We start from the raw sequence: 14,970 nt of genomic DNA, 5'->3' as shown, positions 1-14,970 counted from the left end.
CCTCAACGTCTTTGTTAATAAGGAGTTAACTCCAAAGTCGGTTTTCTCCTTGAGTATTCAACCCTGCCAAGCTTGAATTCCAATAAGTGGCTGCATTCAGTGTGTCTTAAATGGTCTCTTTGTGTGTGGTTTTAAAAAAAAAAAAAAAAAAATCAATTCCAGTGTCAGGTATCGTAATACATTTTTGCAAGAGATTATTATAACTTTTAAAGGGACAGACGGCATATGTGTTTTGTTAATGCTGGAGTTTGGGTTTGCTTTCTTTTTCACTTTCCTCCCTCAGCTAGTCTTACCCTACTTTGACCCTTTCCCCTTGTTATATCTATTTTTCTTGCCAACTGATAGATGTTCAAATAAAGACTATCCTTGCCCAGGTCTGGTCAGAGACACTGGAACTTCATTTAGCTACTTGACGGTTGTAGCCTTCCACAAAGATAAAGATCTACATCTTACAAAGGAGAGAAATGGGGAGGAGAGGAATATCACTAAATTACCGGCCTGCTGCCTGTTTTCTTTTAGGTCCCATCAGATTTCTCAGTAACTCGAATAACCCAGTTAGATTAAGCAGTGTAAAAAGTCTTATTAGGGCAAGATGTATAATAATAACTTTTTTCCTGGTTTGCCTAAAAATCTCAAGAAAACATTTGTAAGTCCATTCCACACTGACAAAATTGGTTTTGAATGATCAGGTTCTGAATATTCTTCTAGCTTCTCTTCCCACTCTGGCAACGCATAGCAGTGGGGAAAAAAATTCCTTAAAGACATAGGCTCCAGTTTACCTGCATGAAATTTGAGGAGGCAATTACTCTCCTAATTAGAACCACGGGCCTTTGGAGAGAAGGGACCAGTTGTCCAATGTATGATTATGCAATGAATGAAGGAAAGTACCGAGCAGTTAATGTGCAGAGAAGGGGTTCTCACCACAGAGGGAAAAGTACACGTCCCTTTCTTAGACAACGACACACTGTCAAACACAGGCGACTGGTGAATGACGTTGTAGAACCCAGGACCTGGGATATCATCCTGAAAGGGAAGAAAACGTAGTGTCATTGGGATACTTTCAATTCCATGGTGCTTTTCTGCAAGCTTTACATCCATTAACACTAAGCCTTACTGTGATCCTCTGGGACAGGCAGGGATGCCACCTCGCGGGTGACAGCCTGGCTCCACCAGTTCCCGACCTGCCCAGCCACCATATCAGTCAGCAAGCGCTGGGGCTGGAATTCCAACCCGGCTCTGGGACCCCCCAGGGCCCTTGCTCTTTCCACTGTGCTGTACTGCATTCCAGGAGAATGCTGTTGTTTCTGTGTGCCATTAGAGATATGAGCAGAAAATGCAATCCTGTGTGCGGCAGCGGCTGTGCAGTGTGTGTGTGCAGTGTGTGTGTCAGTGTGGGTTGACTGGGTTCACCAAACCCACGGCGAGGGAAGGGTGACCGATTTCATGTTCACCACACCCCACCTGACTCAGCTTCCTCCCTAGCCTTTCAGAAGAGAAACCAGGGAGTGTTTCTGTTTATAAAGCAAAATGAAACAAAAACAACCCTTCATCCCAAACAAGGCCATTTCTAACTCTCAGACAAAAAGAGGTGGGTTCATGGGGCTCAAGTCCTAAGTGATGCAGGTACGTTAGAGAGGAACAAACAAAAGCTTGATTTCTAAGCTCATTTCTGCCGTTGCAGTTAATTGGGCTTGCGTCTCATTTCCCATGCTAGTTGCCAGGGAGAAGTAAATGTTGACAGAAGTTGGCCAGGTAAGTGACATGAAATGATAAGGATGCCCCGCCGTCTCGAGAGTTTACTGGGTGCCTCCTTGGTGCCAAGAGCTTTTCAAAGGTTGTCTCGTTTAATCCCCCGGTGAGAAAGGGATGCCCCCATTTTATAGATGGAGACACTGAGGCACATAGAGATGAACTTGCCCAAGGTCCCACTGCTGTCAGTGGCAGCACCTGAATTCAGTGCTACAAGATGGTGTATACAAGCCTTTTGCAGTGGGGCTATTATCAGGTCCATTTTAAGGAAAGCGAAGCCCGGAGACGTTGGGGCCGCATCTAGTAAATGGTGAAGTGCAGATTTAAACCCAGGCAGCCTGACTCCAGAGCTTGCTACCTCCAAGATCTGCCACCCAGGCTCCTCCTGTCCCCACCATCCCTACTACCTTCCTCAGAGCAGAGAGAGAGCTCAAGGCACCATCAGGGCCTTCAAGGACTCTCCAGTGTGGCCCAAGCAGTGTGTGATTATGGTTTAATATAAGGGCTATTAACAGGTTCTTCTGTGCTGAATTTTAAATGCAGTGAGCCTTTGAGCCTTGCAGGTGGGGGCAGGGGAGCTGACTCCTGCCTTGTAGGTGATGATGGTCCCTGGTAGACAGAGGGGGAGCTGACTACCAGGAGAGTGAGGCAGGCTGCAGGAGATGCAGACCAACCAGAAGAACCCTAGCATGTGGGTGCGATTTGAGGTGCTACAGGAAGGAACAAGAAAGAGGTTTTTCTAGGGGGCTGTTTGCAGGACTGGCATATGTTTATTAATGGTCACTGCATGCCGGGCACTGTTCTGAGTACTTTATACACACTAGCTCATTTAATCCCCATTTTAAAGATGAGAAGACAGGGCCCAAAGGGATAAGGACCGAGGTCACGCAGCAAGTAACAGAGCCAGAATTTGAACCCAGGCAGTGTGAGGACAGTCTACTCTTGACCACTAAGCCAAACTAACTCTCAGACGAGTGCAGGATAAAATGTGCAGGATAAAAGGAAAAACAATCCCGCTGAGTTTTGAATTAGGATTCTAGCATCAGTGCTGCTACTAGCTAAGTAACCTTGATCTAGTCACCTCGCTAGACCTCAGTTTCCTCATGTGTAAATCGAAGGTGTTGCACTAAATGCCTTCGGGCACCTTTTAGCTTCCAGAGTCCCTACAGTGAGGGAAAGCTGAAGCAGGAAATGTAAACTGCGACTCTTCTAGATTTAAAGAATGAACAGTCTTGGACATCTCCAGCCCCCAGTCTACTGCCACACTCCCAACACCAGCATCAGCCCACAAGAATTTTCTGGGCACCTATATGTGTCTGAGGATCTAGGGTTGCCAGATAAAACACAAGCCTGCAAGGCGGCTCCATCCCACCCTGCCCAGTTCAATGTGAATTTCAGATAAACAACAAAAAGCTATTTTAGTATAAGTAGGTCCCAATCAATATTTGGGATATACTTATACTAAAGTAGTTTGTTATTTATCTGAAATTCTTTTTTTTTTTTAAGGGGTTGGAAGGAAGGCATGATCTTCTTTTTATTTTAATTAATTAATTAATTAATTAATTTATTTATTTATTTTTGGCTGTGTTGGGTCTTCGTTTCTGTGCGAGGGCTTTCTCTAGTTGCGGCAAGCAGGGGCCACTCCATCGCGGTGCGTGGGCCTCTCACTGTCGCGGCCTCTCTTGTTGCGGAGCACAGGCTCCAGACGCGCAGGCTCAGCAGTTGTGGCCCACGGGCCTAGTTGCTCCGCGGCATGTGGGATCTTCCCAGACCAGGGCTCGAACCCGTGTCCCCTGCATTGGCAGGCAGATTCTCAACCACTGCGCCACCAGGGAAGCCCCTATCTGAAATTCTAAATTAAGAATCCTGTATTTTTATCTGCTAAATCTGGCAACCCTACTGGACCTTAATCACATTTTAATTCTACCACATTGCAAACTGTTTTGACTCCAGGACAAATAGGAAGAGAACTGTCACCTCTTAGCCTGGAGGGAGCGCGTGCTGCCTATTTGCTCTTAATGAATATCCAGGAAGGGTCCTCCAGGCAGCAGGATGCTGGGGCTTGCCAGTGGCGGCTCATGAGGGCAACTGTTAAATATTCAGAAATGTTGCTCGTGGTAGCTTGAAATTGACCAGGGTGAGGGGTGGTATTTACACCACAGAGATTGGCCAATGCTCTACATCAGAACTTTCTTTGTGGAGGAGAGAGCTGGTTTACCAGCAAACCACCACCTGCGCTCCACACCAAGTAAGTTTCAAAGCTGCCTAGAGGGAAAGGTCCAGCTGCAGGGAGTTCAAGCTTTCTCCTGCAAAAGCTAGAGGTGGTGGATGGCTCCCTGGGAGGGCAATAAAAGTCCAACCTTTGGCCTCTGGGATAACAGCTCATGTGACTAATGTTACATGAGGTTGATGAGTTCTGGCCTCTCAGCATCTCCCAGAGAGGAGAATCCAAGTCAAAACTGGTGTGAACTCAGCCAGCCCTTGGCTTCTTGGCCGAGACCACCCCAGAAGGCAAAAACCAAATAAACCAACCGAATAAAATGGGTGTGGGGAGGGAGGAGGGAAGAGAACTATTCATTTGAGCTCTGCTGACTGCCTGTTGTGTGTTCTACGGGGAGCTCTGGGCCAGGGCGACACCCGTTGTCCCCTGTGCACGCGAGGACTGAATGAGTCAATGCACGTCCCATCAGCCGCATTACCAGTCCTCAAGTTGCCACAACAGCCTCAAGGGAGCCAGGACCTTCCCTTGGCGGCTAAAGACCCTCAGGGTGAGATGGAGCAAGAGATGATTGGCTGATGTTGCTGCGCAACATTTGGTGGAAATGCACTTTGAGAGCTCTTTTGAAGGATTAAAGTCCCAAATGGGCAGCACGTGCCAAGGGCAGGACACAGATTGACATTCACTTGACCTTGGGATAGGTTTAGAGAGGTCATGAGGAGGAGAGGAAGAGAGGGCGCAGGGCATTGACCCCCTCACCCCAGACAGCTCCTTAGGGTACGGGAGGGCCTGATGTCCACAACCTGGACCCAGTCACATATGCACACAGCCTGGATTTTCTAGTCCCGATTTCATAGATTCTGTCCAATTAAGACTTTCAGGTTTGTCAACCCATTTCCAGGTTGGAAAATGCGGTCTCTGCTGGATCATTGGCCAAAGCCCACAACACTAGAGCTGCCTTTTGACTCTTCAGGGATGCTCCGCCCTGCTTTGGTCTATTTTGGGGGTGGCCAGCTGGGTTCTCAGCAGTGCACGAGATGAATGAAAACTAAGAGTCTGCGGAAGGGCTAGCGGTATATAACAGGAGGAAGACACGCCTGAGGTGGAAACAGAGCCCTGTCTAGTGGTTAACCCACTGGCAAAAGTGCCCAGGAATTTGGGGTTCCTGCGGGAACAAGTTCCTTTTACAAATGCCTCTGGTCTGAGGGTCTCAGGACAATGCATCCATCCACCCTTTTGTCAGGCTGATGTGGCCAAAGTGGTGATAGCATGGGCCAGAAGACAGGAGAGCCAGTGTCTGCCCCCAGGGCACGTCCCCTCCCTGGGCCTCAGCCCCCTCATCTGTGAACCTGCAAAGAGGCAAGTGCGGGTGTGGAGATCTACAGTTTTCAACCCCACTCCGGGCCTCCATGAGGAGCTCAGGGAAAGGGGGCCCGAGTTGGCAGCAAGTCCCCTTTACCCGCTCCACCGACGGGCCTCAGCATGGGATGCTGTCACAGATGGGGCCCCTCTGCTGAGCCCAGGGATTTCGGGGTCACTGAAGCCCTTCTGGTTCAAACTGTCTACAACCCCGAGAAGTGCCCCTTGTAAGACACCCTTCCTCCTTTCTGCTTTCTCCCCTCTCCCCGCCCCAACTCCATACACTAATGTCTGGCATCAAAGTTTCCACGCCTCTGATAGCAGAGGAGAAGGGAGAGGCAGGGAGCGTACTTCAAGCAAGAAAATGACACTTTTTTGTTCAGAATGGGGATCTCAGAGATGAAAGATCCCTGGGTGCCCTCAGGGAGCAACCAGGAAAACTGGGATGAGTTCTCTTGAGGAGATTGTTTCTTAGTGGCCCAGGTGAAGAGCAGGTGTGGGGGAAGCCCAGGGACACTGGCCACCTGGGCAGATGAAAATGGGGACCAGGTCTTTGCCCATCGCTGGCCTGGCTGGGTTGGAAGCACGGTCAGACAAGAGAAGCCAAACCTGCATTCTCAAAGCATCGGTTCACATCAGTATCGTCTCTGAGCACCCGTGCTCCTCTTTTGCAGAGCCCTCCTCTTTGTTAACGCTGGTGTCAGCTCATTAGCAGGCCCTTGAAATCCCCTGAGTGGAATGTGGGCCAAGACTCAATTCACCAAGCACACACTGAAGTCTGCTGTGGGCCAGGGCCCGGGCGGGGGCACCAGGATACAGGCGGTTGGCAGCTTAGATGTTCTAGGAATGGGATGCAGGAGACGCAGCAAAGCAATGCAAGATGGATGGGACAAGTTCTCGTGGCTCGTAGACTTGAGTTGGGATCATTCATTCGACCCACTTTTGAGGGGCTTTGGGGGTCTGGAAAGGACAATGACTGCTGCCCGAGGAGCTCCGGTCGGGTGGAGACAAGATGTGCATGCCCATTACCACCCTGCCAAGCCGAAGGTGCTCGGGCATTCAGGGGAGGGTGTGCCGGCTTCCACCCGGGAGACGCCAGGAAGCAGTGTGGGAGCCTGGAGCTGCTGCCAGGTCGTCCTCACTCGGCCTGACCCTGGCTGTGCCACTTACTTAACCCTCTTTGTGTCTCAGAGTCATTATCTGAAAAGTGGGGATAATAACGGGACTTAGCTCCCAGGGTAATCGATTATGGGGATTAAATGAGTTCATAAAGGCAACATCTTCAAGGGGAGCCTGGCACACCGTCTGTGCCAGCCAAGTGTTTGCGATTTCCACCAGCGTGTCCTGCAGACCCCTGAGGAAGGGGTGCTGATGACTGATATGGAAGAGGTCAGGCTTCTAGAGCAGGAAGGTCGGGCAGACCCCACTGTGGTTCAAACACGCAGCTGAGTGCACATGTGGGGAAATTATCCCCTTGAACATGGCGGTCTCTGCAAACTGAACTTCCTTTCATTGAAAAATCTCTGACATTAAAACATTCATGGGCTTCCCTGGTGGCACAGTGGTTGAGAGTCTGCCTGCCAATGCAGGGGACATGGGTTCGGGCCCTGGTCTGGGAAGATCCCACATGCCGCGGAGCAACTAAGCCTGTGAGCCACAACTACTGAGCCTGCGTGTCTGGAGCTTGTGCTCCGCAACAAGAGAGGCCGCGACAGTGAGAGGCCCGCGCACCGCGATGAAGAGTGGCCCCCGCTCGCTGCAACTAGAGAAATCCCTCGCACAGAAACGAAGACACAACACAGCCAAAAATAAATAAATTTAAAAAAAAATTCATTAAAAAATATCCCTGGTCTGGTGCCTTATCAAGGTAATAAGTGAACCGTATTAACTTTGTACAATTTCACCACAAATTAAACACTGTCCTGCTTACCGCTGGGGAGGGTGGATTTGCTGTCAGGCTATGTCTGAAATTAACATGTATTTTAAAACTGTGCGTCTAGAGGAAAGGGTGTCTGTATCCTACCAGTATCCCTTCATGTGTGCCTGGAAGGGATTAATCAGGTTTAGGATCATGGAATAGTAATCCCTGGCAAGGGCCTACCTATTATAACATCCTTATTTTTAAGATGAGGAAACAGAGATGCAAAGACTTTAAGGGAGTGTCCTTAGTGTTACACAGCTTGGGAAATAGTGACCACAATCCAGGGTGGCATGGGGACAGAATCGGGAGGTGGGGGAGGAAAATATCCCTCGGGTGGCTGGGCTATGCTCGGTACCAGATTAGGCGTGTCTCTTCATGCACCCAGTGTCAGCAGCACATCTGTAAATAACTGTAAAATGTTCAGGCAAGCAGACTTCATTTCTAGCAGCCAAAATTGCCAGTCCGGACACCGAGCTCAGTGAAGGATTCCTCATATGCAGCAGTCAGATTCTCACGGGGAATGTGAGCTGGGCAACGAGGCCCTGAAGTTTCTCTCCAAAGTCAGACTGATAAGGTAAGTGCACATTTCAGAGGGCACTGATTCTCTGTGTTAAAGGTGTGCTAGATGGGTCACAGAACGAATGTGAGGACACAACCAAGTCATGAGATGAGGCGCAGGGTGTGTACGATTAATGTCATAAGAAGGGTGGTGAGACACCAGAGTTTTAAAATCTGCTTTTAATTTGCATTGCCTCACTAAATTATTGGGTGATGTTAAACAGAATTCTTAACTTCTCAATGCCCATTTCTCTCAGGAAGAATGAGAATAATGAGCAGGCAATAAGACATTTTCTTCCTGTTTTTATAGCTTGAAGAACCTAAAAATGTATAATAATCCAAACTGTACATTTCAGATGAGGAAACTGAAGCCCAGAAAAGTCAAGCGATTAGTCTAAACCCAGTCAGCTAGTAACGGAGCAGAACCCAGGCGACAGGGTTTATGGATCCCATGCCCATTCCAAAAAATTCCATACTTATTTACAAAATGCTTTCAAATGCTTAGATGAATGTTTTCACATCGTCAAACCAACGCAACCACGTTTGAAAAGTACTAATCAAATTTCTGAGCTATTTCTCTCTATAGCGGATGCTGCCTATAGCTTTTGCTGGCTGCCACCTTGGTTCCTTCAGCAGAAAAATTTCTGAAAAGTAATAGTCATTTAAAATGCAAACTTTAAACTCCAGACCATTCAGTTTCTGGATTTGAGTCTTCAGAACGTGATCATGTAGAATGGGGCCTACACACACGACATCTTCCCCTATCTTGAGCTTGGTCTGTTTGGCGGAGGCATTTTCAGAAATGCACTCGCTGACTTTCATAGATGGACTTGATGGGTTTGCGGGCCACAGAGGGAGGTGTGGTGCCATGTGTGGACAGAGCATGAGGCTTAGGAGTGAGCTGGGCCTGGGTTTGAGGTCTAATTCTTTCAACGTTGATTCAGCAGATAGTCATGTGGGGCCTCTTATGTGTCAAACCGTGCATTGTGAGACCTCGGGTGGGTCATTTAACTTCCCTAAGCCCGGGTTTCCTCTTCTGTTAAATTAAGGTATAAACCCTTCCTCTTAGCATTGTTCAGAGGATTAGAAATATGGTCTAAAACTGGTTTCACGCATAGTAGGGATCGGTAAATGGTGGCTGTCATTATTTTTATTGGAGGTTGGCTGCAGATATCTGAGAGATGGACAGTATATTATCGGTAAATTGACAAATGGAAAACCAGACAAAAAAGAGACAGAGAGACAGATGGACAGTTAAAACATAGAGAGGAAACTCCTGAGCGGATAGCTTATTTATCACCGTTGGAGAAAACCTACAAGTAATTAAAAATATATGTGTGTGCGTACACACACACTATATTCTTTACTATTTGCATTCTTGGAATCCTAAAATATCAGAAGTGGAGGGAACTTAAACATTCTCTAGCTCAGCGCTCTTGTTTACAAAGGAGGAAACAGGCCAAGGGGCACTGGGCTTGCGGAGGAGTCACCTGCGTTCAGGACCCAGATCTCCCCATCCCCTCTCGCCATCTTGGCGAGGGGATAGGATGAAAAACATTTGTAGAATGCAGCAAAAGGTAACTGACATGATGACTCCTCCAAAAGAATGTTATTCTAAAGGTCCTAGTTAAACGAAAAAAGGAATGAAGATGTTAAAAGACTCTTGCGTCTGCGAGTTGCTTCCGCCCCCTGCTGGTGAGAGGGGAGAACATCAGACCTGGGCTTTCAGCCAGTAGAATTACAGAAGTTAGGTGAGGACCCACCAGGACCCAAGCAGAACGTTCCAGATCAAAGAGAAAAAGAGACACAGATATTTGGGGAAGAGGGTAAGGAAGGGGGAAATGCAGGAACAGTTCTAACACATTGTCAAAGGAAGCTTAAAAAAAGGGGGGGGGGTGTCATCACAAAGGTAATTTTACGTTTATTAGACACGTTTATTTTTCCTTTTATGTTATTTGAAGAAAGTCTTGTTCTTCCTGTCATGTTTTGAGTGAGGTTGGGGGGAGGGAGGAGGAAAGGATTTTTATCTTTTATTCATACGTCTGGGATTTTTGCATTTTTGATTTTTATAGTAATTTTAAAAATACATTTCTTGTTAAAAAATGTTTGGTTTCAGTGTGGCCCCATAAGTCCAGACATGTTTTCCACTGGATTTAATATCTTTCCAGCTCATTCCTACAGCCCAATCAGAGCACACGGCTGGAGAGGGTGCTGCAGCTCCTTGGATGACACTGCCCTCTACTGGTCACAGAGACAGACGCACCAGCCAGACTCACGTGTCTGTCCCCTGAGGCTAAAATCCAGACTAAAAGTAAAGCATCTCTAAGACAACGCCATTACCTTTTTATGGTAAAACCTCTTGGCTTGACTATTAAATCCTTTTTTTTCTGATTCTGGAATTCTGGAAGGCTGATATTTAAAAGGAATGGAGGATTGTGTTGGATACGCAGCAGTAAAACCTAAACAACAAAAATAGAATAAAAAATAGCACAAAACACAGAACTGACGAATGCACAAAACACAGAGCTATCTGTTAACATTTTATTTTAAATGGAATAAAAAGAGAAACTTGCCTGTTGACAAGAGATAAACATGAAACTGAATTTTTTTTTTTTTTAAATACCCTCTTGGTAATTTATTGGTTCCCGCCCCGCCATCCCCACCCCCTCCCAAGCACCTCCAGCTCTTAAACTAGTGAGACTTGGTCACACAGCTGAAGCATAGCATCAAGGGAAGAGGAAGGATCCGACAGGAAAGGCGTTCTTGCCAAGGAGGAAAGGGACACAAAACCATTTGGGGCAGCCTTGGAAGAGAGCCAGGCAGGGGGACAGAGCAAGAGTCCTCACTCATCCTCAGCCCAGAGTCACAGATCAGCGAAGCACCATAAAGATACAGAGAGGTCAGGAAATCCCAGAGCAGAGTGGGGCTTGCTCTCATTCTTCAGGACACAGTGCAACACAAGTGTAAGTTTAGGTTTCTGCTTTGAGCATACTTGGGGTGAAAAAGCAGAAGGGGATCATTTATAGAAAATCAAGTTAAAATTTTATATGTCTGGGTTGTGATGTATAAATGATATACAAACTTCCCCTTTTCCTTCCTTCCACTCCCAATGAATGGTGCAGAGAACCAGAGAAGAGAGAGCTATACAGAGAAAGAGTTCCGGAGACCTGCACTAGGTTGCCCTCAAGTAGTTTCCTGAGTATCAATCAGCCCAGGAATGTGAGAAAACTCCCCAAGGCTGGCGGAAGATTTACCTTAAAAAGTTAGGGTAAACAATACCTGAACACTGGGAACAGAAATAGCTCCTGTTCCCACAAGTCAGAGTGGAAAACCTCATAATTCATGGAACACAAGGAGAATATGCAGAAGGGTTTTGCCTCAGAAATAGGGTAACATTACCCCTAGGCTAAATGCTTCTCTGGTTCCAGCTAACAAAGCTTAAAAGCAAGACTTGAAAAGATCAAACTTCCCAAGTAATTTCACTGCATCCCAGAACAAAGCACAAGAATTCATAGGACTACTAAAATATACAGTACCCAACAGGTAAAAATAACTGGCATTTGATAAAAAATTAATGGGCATACAAAGAAGGGAAAAAATACAATTCACAATGAGGAGAAAATAAATAATCAATCAAATCCAACTCAGAAATGATATAGATGACAGAATACAAGAACATTACATTATTACAATAATAATTGCATTTGATATGTTCAAGAAGCTGGAAAAAAGATTGAACTTATTAAGTAGGTACATGGAAGATATAAAGAAGATCCAAATCAAACTTCTACAGATGAAAACTAAAAAGTCTGAGATTAAAAATACACTAGACACTGCAGAAAAAAGACTAGTGAACTTGAAGACATTGAAATACAAACTGTTCAAAACAAAACACAGAGAGAAAAAGGAATAAAAAATACAGAGTGTCAATGAGCTTTGTGAAAGCTTCAAGGAGCCTAATATACGTTCCAAAGAAGAGAGGTGGGAGAGAGGAAATAGAAAAAAATATTTCAAGAAAAAAGTGGCTGAAATTTTCCAGATTTGATTTAAAAAAACATAAACCTGCAGATCAAAGAAAGGCAGTGAAACTCAAGCACATGAAACAGGAATTTAACTACACCAAGGCACATAATAATCAAATTGCTTTTTGTTTTTATACTTTTTATTTATTTTTTAAAAGTTTTTGGCCTCACCACGTAGCATGTGGGGATCCCAGTTCCCTGACCAGAGATTGAACCTGTGCCCCCTGCAGTGGAAGCACAGAGTCCTAACCACTTCACCACCAGGGAAGTCCCCATCAAATTGCCTTTTAAAAGTGATAGGAAATCATAAAATCAGGCAGAGAAAAAAAGACACATTACACACAAAGCAACAAATACAAGAATAACAGCAGATGACCATCAGAAACAACATCTGTTAAGGCACCAGAAGGGAAAAACTATCGCCCTAAATCCTGTACCCTGTAAAAATATCTCTCAAAGATGAAAGCAAAATAAAGACTTTTGAAGATATACAAAAACTAAAAGAATTAATCACCAGTAACCTGGAACTACAAGAAATGGAGGGAGTCCTTCAGGCAAGAGAAAAATGATACCGGTTGGAAATCTGGATCTACATAAAGGAATGAAGAGCTCTGGAACTAATAAATATGTAGGTAAATGTAAAATGTAGAACCCTGAGTATAAATTGATACATTTAGATATAAACATAAAATTTAAATCATTTTTTAAATAATTGACTATTTAAAGCAAAAATAGTAACACTATTGTGACATTTATAACGTATGTAGAAGTAAGATATTTGACAGCAACAGTGCAAAGGCAAGGAAAGAAAAAATTAAAATATACTGTTGTAAGGTTCTTCTACTATGTGTGAAGTGTAATAATATCACTTGATGGTAGAATGTGATAAAATTAATGATGTATATTATAAACTCTGTAGTACAGATCAGCAAACTTTTTCTACAAAGGGCCATAGCCATAGTAAATATTTAAGGCTTTGCAGGCTATATTGTCTCTGTTGCAACCATTCAGCTCTGCCATTATAGAGTGAAAGAGCCACAGACAACACATAAACAAATAGAGGTAACTATGTTCCAATAAAATTTTATTTATAGAAACAGGCAACAGGTCAGATTAGGCCCAAGGGCCAAAGTTTGCCAACCCTTGCTCTAAAGCAACCACGAAGAAAACACTGCAAAGAGTTATTCCTAAAATGCCAACAAAGTAGACAAAATAGAAACAAAAAAATATTCAATACAAAAGAATTCACAAAATGTAAATAAAGAACAGATGGGACAAATAGAAAGCAAATAGATAGATGGTAGGCTTAAACTCACACACCAATAATCACATTAAATTTAAATGGTCTAAACATCCCAATTACAAGACAGAGATGGTTGGATTGGATAAAAAAGAAAGACCTAACTACATGATGTCTACAAGAAATATACTCAATATAAACCCAGGAATAGGTTAAAAGTAAAAGTATGGGGAAAAGATACACTATGCTATCAAAAGAAAGCTAGGTATTAATATCAGACAAAGCAGATTGCAGAGCAAAAAATATTACCTGCAATAAAGAGGGTAATTTCATAATGATAAAGCGGTCAGTTCCTCAAGAGAATATAACAATTCTAAGCACTGATATACTCAATAACAAGAAATTCAAAATACAGGAAATAAAAACTGATAGAACTGCCCGAAGAAATAGAAGATTCCACAATAATTGTCAGAGATTTCAAAATCCCTCCCTCAATAATTTAAGCAAGTAGATAGAAGATCAATAGACATACACGACTTGAACAATACTATTACCTAACTTGACCTAACTGATATTTATAGAACACTCCACCTATCAATTCTATACAATCTATCCTAGAAAACTGAAGAGAAAAAGAAATTTCCCAAATCATTTTATGAGGCCAGTTACTACCGTGTTACCAAAGCCAGACAGAGTCATTACAGGAGGTGAGAGGGAATCGCTATAGATCATTAACCCTCATAAATATACATGCAGAAATTCTTATAAAAATGTTAGCAAATGAAACTCAACAATACATAAAAAAGATAATACATCATGATCAAATGAGGTTTATCCCAGTGATCCAAAGATAGGTTAACATTTGACGATTAATATAATTCACCATATTGACAAATTAAAAAAGAAAAACTATATGGTCATGTCAATAGAGGCAGAATGGAATCATACAATATGTACTCTTTTTTGTCTGGTTTCTTTCACTGAGCACAGTTATTTTGAGATTCATCCATGTTGTTCAAGTATCAATACTTCATTGTTTTTTATTGCTGAGTAGTATTCCATTGTATAGAAATGTGACACTTTTTTATCCATTGTTGATGAAAATTTGAATTGTTTCTAGATTGGAAGTATTACAAGTAAAGCTATTAACAACATTCAATCCCAACTCTTAAAACGGACATAAGTTTTCATTTCTCTTGGGTAAATACCTAGGAGAGGAATGGTTGGATCATACTTTAACTTTTTTGAGAAACTGCCAAACCCTTCTCCGAAGTTGTTGTATCTTTGTATATCTCCACTATTAGTGTATGAGAGTTATTGTTACTTCACATCCTCAACAACAATGGGCAGTCTTTTTTTTTTTTTAATAAATAAATTTATTTATTTTTGGCTGTGTTGGGTCTGTTGCTGCACGTGGACTTTCTCTAGTTGCGGCAAGCGGGGGCTACTCTTCGTTGGGGTGTGTGGGCTTCTCACTGCGGTGGCTTCTCTTGTTGCGGAGCGCGGACTCTAGGCGTGCGGCCTTCAGTAGTTGTGGCTCATAGGCTCAGTAGTTGTGGCCACGGGCTCTAGAGTGCAGGCTCAGTAGTTGTGGCGCATGGGCTTATTTGGGATCTTCCTGGACCAGGGCTCGAACCCGTGTTCCCTGCATTGGCAGGCGGATTCTTAACCACTGCGCCACCAGGGAAGTCCCATGGGCAGTCTTTTTAATTCCAGCCATCCCATTAGATGTGTAGTGGTATCTCATTGTGACTTTAATTTGCATATCTCTAGTGACTAATGATGTTGAGCATCTCTTCACATGCTATTTGCTACCTGTTTATCTTTTTTTTTTTTTGGTAAAGTGTCTGTTTAGTAAATGGAGAAAGCACTTTGTAAAATTCAGTGTTCTTTTATGATTAAA

The 14,970-nt window shown here is 44.1% G+C and overlaps 1 protein-coding gene and 1 long non-coding RNA gene across 4 annotated transcripts in view; one reads left to right on the top strand and one right to left on the bottom strand.

Moving 5' to 3' along the window:
• STPG1 (sperm tail PG-rich repeat containing 1) overlaps positions 1–14,970 on the bottom strand; it is a 54,371-nt gene that overhangs the window by 25,367 nt on the left and 14,034 nt on the right. For all 3 annotated transcript variants that reach the window (XM_082464588.1, XM_082464590.1, XM_082464589.1), the window contains exons 3-4: positions 10,146–10,264; positions 922–1,023 (exon numbers count right to left, since the gene is read on the bottom strand). In XM_082464588.1, coding sequence (XP_082320714.1) covers positions 922–1,023; positions 10,146–10,264 — 221 coding nt within the window. The remainder of the gene's footprint in view (positions 1–921; positions 1,024–10,145; positions 10,265–14,970) is intronic.
• On the top strand, positions 5,530–14,429 carry LOC309662212. The gene is made up of 2 exons (XR_014264586.1): positions 5,530–7,821; positions 9,974–14,429. It is a non-coding gene; the product is annotated as an uncharacterized lncRNA (long non-coding RNA).

This window comes from Balaenoptera physalus (genome assembly GCF_965194825.1).
Source record: "Balaenoptera physalus genome assembly, chromosome: 1".
Taxonomy (NCBI): domain Eukaryota; kingdom Metazoa; phylum Chordata; class Mammalia; order Artiodactyla; family Balaenopteridae; genus Balaenoptera; species Balaenoptera physalus.
Note: the sequence above shows the minus strand (reverse complement) of the source record. Positions and strands in the feature narration are given on the sequence as shown.